Raw genomic sequence first — 15,830 nt, forward strand, 5'->3', positions numbered from 1 at the left:
TCATTTGCCTGGCTGACTCTTAGACTGTTTTAGATAAATTGAAATGCAATTTAAAACCGAGTTCTGGGGTGTCCAATATTTCATTCATCCTTTGTATTATTTATCATTGGATTTATAATAAAATAAAATTTCAAAATCTATTTAAATAATTCAGATTGGAAATTTCTGGAAAAAAAATCCAGATGAATGTATAGGGGTAATTCTAAATACAGATATTTTTAACATGTAAATCGGCTTTACTAATTCAAAATTGTCTGTAGAAAATATTTAAAATTATGTGTGATGATACAATTAACAGTCAAATTATAATTTATTGTCAATTTCGGAGTTTAGTTCTCAGAAATCCTAAATTGTAGCGCTACTTCCATGTCAATCCCACTGATTTTCAGGTGCAGGTTAAAACATAAATTCTGCACATTCTTGTTTACTTGAAGGGACAAATTATGTTTCAATAATAATTATTTTCTACATCTTCCCATACCTAAGTATGTAAAAAATGGAAGGTATCTTCTGAATTTTTAAGAAACAGGTAACAAAATCGGTACTGCATAGTACCGAACTTCAAATCTTCTCACAGTATTTATTCTAGAGAATATTAATAATAAAAATCCTTTGTTATAACTTTTAAAACTTTTATTAAATAGGTAGATTATAACTTTAATTCCATGAAATACTTAACTGGATGAAAAAGTAATGCATATAAACTGAGCAAGAAAACGTAGTATGTAAATTGTCTGCCATTTTGAATTTTGGTGGGACTTTCAATGATTCTTTAATTTGTTTACACAAATAAATAATATGATTTCTTAGAGTAGTATGATGCAATCTTCTATTGTAACCTGCAACAGAATACACATGCATCAATGAAACTTGTCATTAAGGGTTCTGGGATAGGCATCAAATCAGGGCATTCAGAGGGAAAGGATGGAAAGGTCTAAGTAGAATAAAGCTAATTGTTTTCTAGTTATGAGCCGGACAGAATTTTTCCATATTTGGCCATAGCATCTTAATTAGAGGTCACAGCAACCTACTTTAATGTGTAACACACACTCTACCTAAGATGTATCAGCTGACAAAGATTTATAATTTTAGGCCTCATAGTATTAAAGTTATGAGCTGAACATGAAAAACCTAACAGACTGACAGATGGACAGATAGACATAATATGTAATAATACGTCCCATCTTAAGAAAGAGGTAAAGAAAAAAAAAAGGGAATTATGTATCTGAGTGTAGTCTACTTGTGTGCCAAGTTATAATGAAGTCAAAACATGAAGAAGCATTTTGGCAGAATTTCACACAATTTAAATTCTATTTTTAGTAACCATGGCAATATCATTCATAGAAATAAAAACCAAAATAGTTATATATTTTTGTGTAGTCTACTTCTACGCCAAATTATACTGAAATCAGACCAAAACTGTAGTAGGAGTAGCATTTTGCAAGAATTCCACAAGGAATTTCTATTTTTAGTAACCAGGGCCAGTGCTCACTTACTAATCAGGTCACTAAATGGTGACCTAAAAATTTTCTTGGTCGCCATTTAAAAATTTCTCATCACCATTATATAAAAGTGCATGTTTTGGAGGGTAACAGTTGACAAAGACACCTCAAGGAAAACCATTGTCAACCCATGCATCAGGGGAGGTTGACAATGGTTTTCAGAGGGGTGTCAATTTCAACTGTTACCCTCAAGGCCAAGACTCCTAAGAAGAAGGCAGCAGCCAAGAAACCAGTGGCACCCAAAAAGGCCAAGTCTTCCAAGAAGAAGGCAGCACCCAAGTCTCCAAAGAAGGCTGGGGCCAAACCCAAGAAGGCCAAGACCCCCAAGAAAACAGCAGCCAAGAAAACAAAGACTCCCAAGAAGGCAGCCGCCAAGAAATAAGCAGTCTTAGCATCCCTGGCAGACTGTACATTTAATTTAACAAAAAAGCTCTTTTCAGGGCTACCAAAATTTTAAGAAAAAGATACCTCAGTTACAGTCGTTAAAGAAATGTTTCAACATGTATTGCACAGTTATGTCTTATTTCTTGCTCTCTCCCTTTCTCTTAATTTCTAATATCATTTTACAATTTGGCTATGAATAAGAATTAACAAAGATGCAAGCTTTGATTTACGAAAAATTTATTCAGGTTCTTTCAAATGCACAATTGACATTTTGAGAATTCTATGGCCAACCATATATGCAAAATTTACACATGTGACATTATTGTTGTGTTACCCATTGTCAAGTGTATTGCTAATGCTGAGGGTATCATTATAAATTGTTAAATGCGTCTCAATCAATTTAGTATTTAACATGAAAGTATAACAACAACAACAAATATTTCACTTGCCATGGTGAAAACATTTTGTGTCAGTGAATAACACATTTAGTATATTATAAAAGCAAGGAACAAACACTCAACTATGTAGGTCTTTTTTAAATCAAAGATTACTTATTAATGTGACTAAACAAATTGATAGGTTGAAGGAACCAGTTACGAAATATTGTAACTGCATGGAACCATCCATATGGTTGTACACAGAACACTAGAAAGTAATTTTATCCTAGAATTGAAATTAAATCCCAAGAAATTGCAACAAGTTTGACTGATGAGTGCATAAGGTGGAAATCATTGAGGCAGGATTTTGCCAGCTATTTGTCATGTTTACTTTATTAATACATACCTAACCTATTAAACAGTTGCTGTTAATAATTATGCCAAAACAGGAAGGTGAAGATATGCAGGCAATACTGACCAAATATTGACCAGTAGAGCTAAAAACTGTCACAAATTGATTAGGATTTTTTTTTTAATTCCTTAAGCTCGTTTAACTTCTCATTTATTTTTTTTTTAATATTTTTTTTTAATATTTTTTATTGGCAAATCGATAAAAGAGCAAATCTTTCCTTTTTACCAAACATATTTCCCTATATAGCAGCTCAAGATCAGAAATCAAGCACCACAGAAAACAAGATGTGTTTGTGAAACAATGACGCCCCCATATGACAGCTCATTGCAAAAGTTAAAGTTTTTCAAATGCAAGTCAAATTCCAAGGTCAAGATCAGAGATAATCAAGAGGCTCAAGGGCCTTAACAGTCACCTGAGTATAATACAACACTGTAAACAAGGTAAAGGATCCATAAAAGTATGAAATACAACAAACTGACAGATAAAGCTATATTGCCCAAAAACAGGAGAAATATAATGATTTTCACAATGTAATCAAAAGAGCCCCACCCAACACCAGAACCCTTTACCCTTTACCCAGGGGCAACAAAATTAAAAATTTTGGAAGAGGCAACCTTGCTCATCATAGCTATACATTTAGTTTGTTTGTTTAATACCCAGGAGGAGAAAAGATTTTAAAAGATATAATGCAAACTATATAGGTGTCAAAATTCAAGCACTTTTTCATGGTCTGTATGGACCCTGAGATCAAACCCTTTTATCAAAGTGTATTCATCAAACTGCATAATAAACTTAATATTATCAATATTCTTAATTTTGTTTCTCTTCTGTTTACTGAACCAAAAGTTAATCTTTTAGAATTTTTTGATAGTGGATGCTAGGGTTATACAGGGACCAGGCTTAAATGTAACAAATAGCAATTATTACCTATGTGTTACTCCAATGAAGTGATCGACCCATGAATATTTATATCTAGACATAACTTTAATGTGAAGTCCCTAATTTTTGTTGGGGTTTAATTTTCGTTGTTTTTTGTAATATGCAGAGACCAAAAAAATTCATGTCAATCACAAAATATAAAATTTCAAATGCATAACAACTCAACATTTTGTCAACTATGAATCAAATCCTCATAAACAGACTTCTTTTCCTCAAACCACAAAAATTAGACCCCACAAAAATTGTGATTTACAGTATTTTAGATATAAAAAGGGCCAAATAATACCTGTGTCTTTGACAGTACTTCTACAAGAGATTTTTTCCCAGACAAATTACTGGTCAGGTAGTCCAGAGTAGACTGGATCTGGTACATTTTGTAACATGGAGGATTTGGCTCTGGATCCAGGTTCCTGAAACCACAGCATTAATTTTAGATTCAAGGTTAATCTATTAATTAACTTACACAGTGCACTTGTAAGGCTTGGCACTTTTCTGAATCACAAATTTGTGTTACCTAATGTTTCAAATCACATCAAATGCAACAATACAGACTGCACCTGCTTTGACAGAAATAATATGTCTTACCCTGGATAAATAACCTCTCCAGTAAGGAAACATTTAATCTCAGTTTTTTGTTATCAAGTGCCTCAGTTTAGATTTATACATTAGGCTTGTGGCACTAGTGTGATTAGTGCCTTACTCAAAATGCATACTATAGTAATGAATTACTGTCATGTATTTCAGTGAAATTTTTCCTTTATATAATTCTCATTTGGTACATGCTTACAGTTAAATTTATGCTATGTTCACCTGATAACAGCAGTTTTCATAAATTCATCTTCTTCAAGGTCATAAAGACACAGCAAAATGTTGACAACAATGACATCCAAATTGCTACCAATACACTTATCGACCAACTGAAAGTATATATAATGTTTCAATTTGAAACTTTCCTTTTCTTTAAAATCATTCTATTATCAATTCAAAATTAATTTGCTCATTCATCATGTTACAAAAAACAAGATTAAACAATGTAAAATCACATCATATTATGTTCGAAATGTTTGTGAAGCAAATTATAAAAGAAAACAAATCTTGCTTTGCCAATATTGCTTTTTTAGCTTTTACATGTATGTGCATAATGTAACTGCACCCATGGCATAGTTTTTCTGCTCAAAGAAATCAAACACCATTTTGAGTCAAATCTTTCTTCAGAAATGAACCTACTTTGTCACCATCATTGGAAGTGTCATAGGTTTTCAAATGCTTTATATTAAAATTACCATGCATAAAAACTCTCATTTCATGTTATTAGATATGTTATATAATTCAATCCATCGGGCGCATTACTTTCAAAGTGCGATGCAAATTCACAATTGCTAATGTGTATTTGTTTACCCAGTTTTAATTTTTAAATGCATATTTTGTAAAAGTCAATGCATTTTTCTGCAAATACTCACCTTAATTGAACGAAAACAGAATAGATGTCATCAGTATTTGAATTTTGATAAAAATATCTTCAAACATTATTTTGAAACTGAGCTAAATGCAGACTGAAGAGAGTAAGGTCAAAGTTATAAAGAAGATCCATGTCAAAAAAAAAATTATAGTTGAAAAGCTCACAAATATGTATCAATGTATGAAGTTTGTGAAAAATATCTTGAACAGTTTCTTTGAAACTGAGCTAAACACAAAATGTGATGGAAGGACAGAAGAATGGAAAGATGGATGGAAAGATGGAAGATGGAAGACATGATTAACACTATATGCCCTGGTCATATTCATAGCCATAGGTAAACATAGATAAAGATTATGGAGCTCACCTCCACGAATGTTATCTATAAGTGAAGGCAATGTCTTTCATCAACTGAATGTTCTGGTAGTGCACATATCTAGATGCAACAACCATGTAAGTTTAGTATGGGTAGGATTTAACTTATAACTGTTTCAATCATCTTGAAAAGATGAGTCAGATTGTCAAGGTAAGACATATGCTGCAGCTGAGGAATGTTTGGTAGTGTTTATCCCTAGATGCATCATTCATGAACTTTGGTCCAGGTTAAATGTATAGTTATTTGGGAATGGACCTGCTCCAAAATGTAGGCCAAATCCAGCATCCAAAGCAAGTCTGGAAGTGTGCATCCCTAGATGCATCATCCCTGCAACTCTGGGCCAGGTAGGGCTTACAGTTACTTGGGAATGGACCTGCTCAAATGTAGGTCAAATCCAGCATCCAAAACAAGTCTGAAAGTGTGTCTTCCTAGTTGCATCATCCATGCATCTTTGGTCCAGGTAGGACCATTAATCATTATACTTGGGAATGGACCTGCTTACAAATGTAGGTCGGATCCAGCATCTGAAGCCAGTCTGGTAGCGTGCATCCCTAGATGCATCATCCTAGCAAGTTTGGTCACCATAGGGCTTATAGTTACAGTAGAAGGAACTTGCTCCAAAAACTTGAACGTGGTCTCTCAACTGGAAAATTTGTTAAATCAAGTCCAGCATCCAAAGCACATCTGGTAATGTGAATTCCTAGATGCATCATCTTTGCAAGTTTTGTCTAGGTAAGGCTTATAATTACTAGGGAATGGACATGCCCCAAAATGTTAAACATATTCAACCATCCAGAAAATGTAGGTCAGATCCAGCATTAGAAGCAAGTCTGGTAATGTGCATCCCTAAATGTGTCATTCATACAGGTTTGGTCCAGGTAGGGCTTATAGTTGCAAGGAATGGACTTGTCCCTAAAACTTTAACTTGATCACTCATCTGGAAAATGTAGGTCAGATCCAGCATCACAAGCAAGTCTGGTAGTATGTACATGTGTATGGTGTAGTGTGTAGTTTGGTCTAGATAAGACAAAGTAACTTGGAAATTGACTTGCCCATAAAATGTTTCAACAGTGAAGCCAATGCTGACACCAATGTGGGGGGTGGGGTGGGTTGGGGGGTTATTGCATAAGCTCATCTTGATGTCATCAAGGTGACCTGAACATGAGCTAACTGATGTACAACTAGACAGAAGGATGACAGACAAACTTTGGTCATCAGAACAGAAAAAGCAGAAAAAGTCTGGCTTAGACGAGGTAACAATTTAAAATACTTCTTTTGTAGCTTGTTCAGTCAGCAGATTATAACAAGCTGTGGCATGAGCAGTCCTCTTTTTCACATGTTCATTAGAGGTCTCTCCACTCTGAGAGGCTGCAAACTGAGGCAGAATGAACACCACAATTCTGGGTATGCAGAGTTTAAGAACCTCTAGCCAGTCACTCCCTATGGAAGTAGCAACTTTCTTTGCATTGTCAATATCTTTAAACATAAGGAGTTCAGTGATGAGAATCTCAAAGTGTTCTCTGAAAAAAAAAAAAATTTACTTGTATGGCAGAGAAAGAATTTGAAAATGAAACTACTTTTTACAAGAGACCAATGGGCCGCAACACTCACTTGAGTCATCCTGGCCCTGCTGTTCTTCATCAGCAGATTTGTTTTTAAATTTCCCTCTTTATTTTTATACACCAAAAGTCTCTAATGAGACTGTAGCTCTACTGGTTTGTACTGTACTTTTAACAAAAGAAAAGTTAAAGCGGCAGTACGGCTGCAAAATGTGTGCTTTTTCATCCAAATTTACCCAATATGTCATTAAGAAATAAGGTATAAAGTTGATGTAAGCAGTTTGAGAAACAGAAATATTCTCTACTCAAACAAAATTAACGTAATTAGAATCTGCCGGAAAATCAAGGGTCGTACGAACTGGAGCAATCTTAGATCTGTTTATTTGTACCACGTGAATTCCAAAACGGCACGTGCCTACACTATAGAGTTTACAGTTATAATGAATATTAGGTGAAAGCAATTTTCAAAAACACAAATTATCATAACTTTCTGATAAAATAATCTAAAATAATAATCGTAAAGATTTTAGTCTGCATTCAGGCGAATTTAACAGAATTAAAAGTACAAATGTTGACGTTTTGTGTATTGGGGTCCGAGAAAGGAAAAACCAACTAATCATACGTTATTGCGGCAAATGTCAAACAAAATATATTTCTGCACAATTAAAAAAAATTAGCATTTCAAATGGCAACAATGTTTATAATTCAAAGATGTATTTTTTATGTTGAGTTTACACTATTTTTTATCTTTGAAAGCGACGGAAAAATGAGAAATGATAACCTGTCGAGTAGAACCTTCGAGAGCCCTGCTTGAGTGTCGCCGAGTTCCCGTTTCTTCCTTATCCAGCGATTATATTAATCCCCAAACTAAATTTTAGTCAGGAAAGATGCTTTTTCAAGTTCTATTTTCAGTTTCTTTTTATTTTTAGTCGACTTTGTCAATGTAGCAGGCCTACCGGGATTCCCTCTCTAACCATGCTGTTTTGTTTATGAAAACTACGCATGCGTGCATAGCATGGAATGTGGAACCCCGAACACGTTGCGATGTATATATTTACGTCCCATAAATAACTATTAATTTTAATGAAGTCATCCAAATTAATTAATTGTAAAAGTTGTAATTTTCTTAAAGTTTATACATTTATGAGTAGTAAAAAAATGCCAAATCTTGTCGGAAAATTTTATCTAGTCAGTTTTTGATGAGATGCGCCGTACTGTCACTTTAAACTATGCAACAGCAATGAATAGAATGATGATCCTTTGTTTAGTCTTTTTTTGTGTGCAAGATTTATTGCAATCAGATTTAACTGTAGGAGGAGTAGCCTTTTAAATGAATTTTACAGAATTTTCTATTTCTAATAACCATGGCAACACTGTTCATCAAAATCAAAAAAACAATAAAGAGAATTATGTATCTAGGTGTTGTCTACTTGCATGCCAAGTTAAAATTGAAATCACACCAAAACTTCAGGAGGAGTAGCATTTTCAAAGAATTTCACAGAAATTTCTATCTTCAATAACCATGGTAACACCTTTCATGAAAATCAAAAACCAATATAGAGAGTTATGTATCTTAGTGCAGTGAGTTATACCAAATCAGACCAAAACTGAAGGAGGAGTAATGTTTTGAAAGAACTTCACAAATTTTTTTTATTTTAAGTAGCCATGGCAACACCATTCATTAAAATCAAAAACGATAAACAGAATTATGTATCTGACTTTGTCTACTTTTTTGCAAAGTTATATTGAAATCAGAACAAAACTGTAGGAGGAGTAGCATTTTGAAAGAATTTCACAGAAATTTCTATTTTTAGTAACCATGGCAACACCTTTCATGGAAATCAAAAACCAGTATAAAGAATTCTGTATCTTAGTGTAGTAAGTTATACTGAAATCAGACCAAAACTGTAGCAGGAGTAGCTTTTTGAAAGAATTTTACAAAAATGTTTATTTTTAATAGCAATGGCAACAGCGTTCATCAAAATTAAATTCTGATACTCAGAACTATGTATCTTAGTGTACTCTACTTGTGTGCCAAGTTATACTGAAATCATACCAAAACTGTAGGAGAAGTCTTATTTTGAAAAATCATTTACAGACGGTCAGACAGACAGACGGATGGCCGACACCTTACTATCACATAAGCTCTTTTAGTCTTTAACCAATAGAGCTAAAAATGTGATTTCATATTGTGAACTAAAATCTAACCCTAAAGAAGCTACATGTATGATTTAACCAGTTGAATATATACTACATTGGAATGCTTCAATGAGAGTATGATAAACATGGCCCCGCTGATCTAGAAGATTTTTTTTCTTTACAAGTACACATGCATGTATAGCATCAATGAAGATCATAGATGTACACACCTGTAAAAGTCTTTCTTTGAAGCACAGTTGACCATTTGGAATGGAAAGTCATCCACATTATACTGTAGACATAGCCACTGATGAATCAAATAAGGTAGATAAGTCTGAATGTAACTGCAACAATTTTCATAACCTTGGATTTCAGCGAGTTTTTGCAAAATCTGTTAGATAAGAAATTAAATGAAAGGAAACAATAAGTATACTTTTCACATTTTAAATCTACATTTTATCTCTCCAAATGTAAACTCAACACAATTCTAGAACATTACAAGAACATCACAGAGAAGATAACACCTAAACAATTTAACTTAATTATTCTTTATTTGAATAATTACAAGTAAAACAATACATGTACTAGTATATTTACTATTTTGTCTAATAAAGTTAAAGTTAACAATGACAAATTCAAACATACATCTGGCAAGTATCTGACAAGAACATATACATGTACTATGAACTCTAAATGCTATTTTGTTTTCTATATGTGACAATCATACAATTATCATTAAAGTCAGTATCAAAACTATAATTATACCAGTTTGATTTTTTCTGTCTCTACATCTCTGGCCTTAGTCAACTGACAGAAAGCAAACAGTGCCTTCTTTTCACAGACTGGACTGGTACATGCTATGTAAGCTAGACTTGTCAGGGCAGAGCCCACTCTGTTGTTTCTCTCATCCATAGCTCTCTCAGGAGACAAGTTATCCTAAAAATCAAACAAAAGGCTCACTTATCTTATCCTTCCTGACAAATGAATGTGGTGCAAAATGAAATTTCTCTTACACAAGCAAACAAACTTAGTAATATTGTTAAAGATTTACCTGTAGATTTAGCAACTCCATTATTTCACTGTATATAGTATCAAAATGGTGATCTTGGGCCAGTCTTTCACAAGGTATACCATTACACATGAAAAGTCTGCAAAAAGTGACTTAAGAACATGTAACGGGAGACAAAAGCAAAACTTTCTCCACATAATAAGATTGAATATGATATACTAATCTATTCTAATAACAAAAAGAAGCCCATAGGCCCAACTTTTAACCCCCATGTGAAAGGGAATTTTTTTTCTCTGAATCCTTTGTAGAATTTGAGAGACCTAACATATCCATACTTAGTCCAAAGGTCAATCTTGTAAAGTATTGCACTGCACCAGAATATTTTATGTCATTCAACAACTGTTGCCTCATTCTTCTTGAAAGGATTTTATGAAATTACTTTATATGACATAAGACATCTTACCCTAGCAACCCATCTATTGACATATGGCAATAAATTGAACAAAAATATTCTAGACTGCATGCTTAACTGCATGCTAGACTGCATACTGATATTTGCAAGTAATTGACTGTCCATTAGCTATTCAGGAGATTAATAAAAGAGAGATTTTTCCTGTGTATTTGAATTTTTCTTTGTACATTAAGATTGCCTAAGATTGAACAACCTTATGTCTGTATGACAAAGCATTATTATCAATTAAACTTTACAATTTATTACCCTTAACCTCTTTCTTCTTCAGATTTTCCCCCACCATTTTCCCACTATTTCAGTGTAAATTTCTGGGCTCTCCTTTTTGGTCCCATACTAGACCTGGGGACCAAGATCTGAACTTAATTGAATCCATACAACATGGGAATGTCTGCACATATGGGAATTATGGCACTATGGCCTTAAAAAGGAACAATTTTCAAAGATGTTTTTTTTTTTTTAATTTTTTATATGTAAAACTTCAGACCTTTTGACGTCTAATGCAATTTTAGAAATGATGAACCTATTCTTCATGAGAATGCTGGCATATCAGTTTGACATTTTCTATCCTTGCTTTTCATGAAAACATTTGTAATACTGTAAAATAGCTATTTTCTGTGAGTCAAATTTTGTGGTTGGGGGGAAAAATTGGTTCAAGGGGATTTGATTTCACTGTTGAAGAAGTACAGAGTTGTTAGATATTTGAATTTTACATTTGGTGGAGGACATGAATTCATGGGTCTCTTCACACCACAAAAACAACAAAAATTAAGCCCCCACAAATATTAGTGATTTCACAGTATTTTTCCTAAAACTGTCTCCTTTATGGCTCCATCCAGGCCCTGAGGTTCATCATATTTGCAATCTAATCTTATACCAAATTTGTATATGCTTGCGCAATGTGTTGCATATGATGACCGTCAAGCGAAAACCACCCTTATGTGCATTGTGACATTACCGAGAAAAATAGCGCTAAAGTTATAAATGTTTGCCGTATTTTGCAAATACTGTGCAGCGTGAAGATGCATTATTATGAATTAAAGTCTTTCTTTATAAAGTAGATGCATAGACTAGACAACATACTGTCTGAGTAGTCATGAGTGACTTTAATTATTAAGGCCTACTGTTTAGTATTTGGAAAAATAGTTAATTTTTTTAACGATTAGTTTACAGCAAACTGAAGGTGAAAATCTTATGAAGTAGCAAATGCATGATCTTTGCCCTTGTTTACTTTCTTAAGGAGCATTTTTTTTTTACTTCTAAAACATATATATGGGGAGAAATCGCATATTATTTTGAGGCTTTGGTAGTAACAAAAAGAACATACTCATATTCAACATGATTTTGTGTTAATATTACTTTATATTTTTATATTCATGTTAAAATGCATAGATAACCTAATCAAAGTGTAAAGCTTTGGGGGTCACCGGAATATAATTTATGTTATCGGTATATAATTTAATTCAGAAAACAAAGCTTTAATTTACAGTTGTATCCCCTTGGTATAATTTTGCCAGTTTGTACTATATAACAAATGAAAAGAAAGTCCGTTTTGTTTTGCTTTGTTATTGCTTGTCAAGAATCCCCATTTTATATCGTTTACTGTTTTGCTTGTCAAGAATCCCCCCCCCCCCTTTAAAAAAAAGAATTTAAAACTGAAATTGCTTCCTACGTGCCCGAAGTAGTCTACATGGATGTTAACATATACCACTATTGAAGGGAAGTAACCTGCATTATAATTGTCAATTGATATTTGGCAACAGGAAGCTTTCAGTATTCACCACTTCCTCCAAAGCTTTTTCAGTATCTGTGTGTATTTTATTTTCATGCATGTTTATCGATATTTAGAGGGGAAAATATAAACTGTTGATTTTTAATTCTGTAAAATAGTTGTTAAAAAATACAGTTTAAAACGAACTGATTTTTTAAAAGATTTTACTCAGTTCATACTCAAGGAATAATATTGCAACATTATGAATTATGAATCATTCGAACAGTTAATCGAAGACAAACACAGCCTACTTAGGAAAAGATAATAAATTATCATGAAATTGAAATCATATAGACACTAAACTGTATTGTTTCCTAAATTTATTGAGATAATACTAGTAATACATGGCTTAGGGTGGGTTAAAGCAATTATAATTTCAAACTAGAATTTCAATCCAATGTTTTCTCGGACGCCCGTGCCGAATTTTACCCACCCATTCCATTGTCTATCATTAAATGTTTTGATTGTAACAGATGGAAATGACACAAGCTGCATATTTCCAATATTGCCAGTTAATGTTCCGCAGTCTTAATTGTGTCCCAATTGTAGCAAATTTATCATCTATAATCAATCAGTATTAAACACATTGTCAATTATATTCAAATAATTAATACTTCTATTCCTAAAAACAGGTATTTATTTATCATGGAGAATATAATGACTTGCTATCAGTCAAAAACATTACTTCGTATGCATGTCCTGTACCTTGATAAAAGTTGGTGGATGTTGGAATTGCTCTAGTAAGGAAACTATAAAGACAGTGAAAAGTTGATTGCTTATTGAGCTTGTTTTCCACCACAAGGAAGGGCGCCATGTCTAAGAAAGTCACATTTTTAGCAAATAAAGAGGGGACTTCCTTCCGTTTACAGGATAACGAAGTTCAGTGCCGAAAGTTTCACTGGATAAAAATTATATTACAGCGAACTGATCTGTATTATAATTGCATCTTTAATGCAGTTTTTCTTCAGCAAATCTTGTTCATCTGTTTCCAGTGATAAGTGTAGTGGCGGCTAGAGAGGACGATTTCTTTATAAAAAGCTCATTTGTACAAAAATAATAGAAAGATGCAATCGAATCTTCTCCTCCAAACTGCTCTAAATAAGAATAAATTGCGGAGCTCGAGTATAATAATATTATTTTTAAAAAAACCAAAAGGACAGAAAGTATTTTAGACGAACGGCTTGATTTAATTCATATGTGAAGTAATGTATTGATTGGTCGTTCTCTCTCTCTCTGAAAAATGGTGGGACCGTTTGTTATTAGAATCCCTGTTATCATTTTTACTATTTTTTGTATTCATACGAAGCCAAATTCATTCAAACTCTTATACATGAGAAGCAGAAAACACTTACTGTGGCCTTACACATTTAGATATATCGACGACATATTATCAATTAGCAATAGTTAATTTCATGCATATGTCGACTCGATATATCCTGAAAATGTTTAATTATCAATCATAACATTTTAAAGGGCGCAATAAAACTTCTAAAACAATTAGTGGTGGTGCATAAAAGCCTCTAGTATTAGATGATTCTGAGTATTCCACCGATATCTTTACAATTATAGACCATATAAATTTATTTTATTATTTATTATTATTAAAATTTGTTAAAGCGCTCAATTTTACATACAATATGCAATCATTGGCGCTGTGCATACAATAAAATACATACATATAATAAAAAAAAAAAAAAAAAAAAAACAATGCATATGTTAAAATATCAAATAAAGTCTAAATGATCACTGGCTGTTTAAATAAAATATACTAGTTTTCATAATTAAATGTTATTTAAAAGCACATGTGTAGTAAAACGCCTTGAGATGTCGTTTAAAAATACAGAAATCAGTTAACATTCGAACGTTCGTTGGCAAATCATTCCAAATCGAAGGTCCAGCTACCTCGAAAGACCTAGAGGCAAAAGTTTTGCATCTTACGGACGGGACGTTCAATGTTTTCGCTGCAGGATTTACGGATCGAATGCTATATGATGATGTTCGTAAACTGAGCATTTCTTTAAGATACTGTGGGCTGTCACTGTCGTTAATGCACTTGAAGACAATGCATGCAAGTTTGAATTTAATGCGGTAGTGTACCGGTAGCCAGTGTAGTCGTTTGAGTGCTTCAGTAGAACTATCTGTAGACCTCAGCTTCAACACAAGCTTTGCAGCACGATTTTGCAACAACTGTAGTCTTTTAATGGTACACTCTGGCAATCCGTACAGGACACTATTTGCATAATCTAAATGGCTACTGACAAGGGACTGTACAATTTGTTTACATGAATCATCACTTAGATATTGGCGAATTTGTTTAATCAAGTACAAATTCAATGAAATTGTTTTGCATTTTTCACTGACAAATTTTTTGAAAGTTAAATTTTCGTCCAAATAACATCCAAGATATTTGATACAAGGAGATGAATTAACATCCGTATCCACAACATTAAGGGAAATGGAAGATGATAGAGATAACATCTGTTGACTGCCAAATAGTACAAATTCAGTTTTACTAGGGTTAAGTTTTAGTCTATTCAGATTCATCCAGTCATTGATGGTAACCAATACTTTTTCTAAATTTGTTGTTACACGTTTCTCATCAGCGAAAATCTTCGGATTAAAACTATCGTATGCAGAGTGGTCATCTGCGTAACCCAATAATGACACACCCGAGTCTTTGATGTAATGTTGTAGCGTACTCGCGTACACGGTATATAACACAGGTCCGCATATGCTGCCTTGCGGTACCGAGAAGTCCAGACATCTAAGCTGTGATTTAGACGCGTTGATATGCACTTCGGCTTTCCTGAACGAAAGGTATGAACCAATGAAGAGCCACTTCAGATACTCCGAAAGTAGTTTCTAACATGTTGCTAAGTATGGCATGGTCGACTGTGTCGAATGCAGCAGAGAGATCCAATGCGACTAAGGCAGTAACTTCCTGTTTTTCCATTTTCCACAGAATGTCTGATGACAGTTTCAGGAGAGCTGTTTCGGTACTGAACCCTCTTCTATATGCACTTTGATAGCTAGGTAGTAATCTGTTTGATTCCAGATATTTCATAAATTGGTTCAGAGCACATTTTTCCACAATTTTTGATATAAAACTTAAATTGCTTACAGGACGATAGTTTTTCAAAATCACATCTAAACCACTTTTTTTTAACAGGGGTCGAACTATAGCAGTTTCCCATTCATTAGCGAATAAACCAGATGTTAGTGATTTATTAACTATGAGAACAATTGTTGGCAATAACACATCAGAAAATTGTTTGATTAATTTTGACGGGATTGGGTCAGTTGGGCAGGTAGTGGGCTTTGAACTTTTAATCACACGTAAAACATCCTCATCTGAAACTGGATCAAAGGTATTAAACTCTTGTGTACATTTAAGTCCGAGGTTTGGGTCAAATTTTTCAAAATCGTCTAAACTTTTG

The 15,830-nt window shown here is 33.5% G+C and overlaps 1 protein-coding gene across 1 annotated transcript in view; it reads right to left on the reverse strand.

The window, feature by feature from the left end:
• LOC133205686 (serine-protein kinase ATM-like) overlaps positions 1–15,830 on the reverse strand; it is a 244,053-nt gene that overhangs the window by 159,507 nt on the left and 68,716 nt on the right. The window contains exons 19-24 of the mRNA XM_061341539.1: positions 10,196–10,292; positions 9,910–10,080; positions 9,375–9,535; positions 6,717–6,966; positions 4,425–4,531; positions 3,901–4,024 (exon numbers count right to left, since the gene is read on the reverse strand). Coding sequence (XP_061197523.1) covers positions 3,901–4,024; positions 4,425–4,531; positions 6,717–6,966; positions 9,375–9,535; positions 9,910–10,080; positions 10,196–10,292 — 910 coding nt within the window. The remainder of the gene's footprint in view (positions 1–3,900; positions 4,025–4,424; positions 4,532–6,716; positions 6,967–9,374; positions 9,536–9,909; positions 10,081–10,195; positions 10,293–15,830) is intronic.

This window comes from Saccostrea echinata, unplaced genomic scaffold (genome assembly GCF_033153115.1).
Source record: "Saccostrea echinata isolate AGI-Se365-2 ecotype Australia unplaced genomic scaffold, CSIRO_AGI_Sech_v1 ptg000054l, whole genome shotgun sequence".
NCBI lineage: Eukaryota > Metazoa > Mollusca > Bivalvia > Ostreida > Ostreidae > Saccostrea > Saccostrea echinata.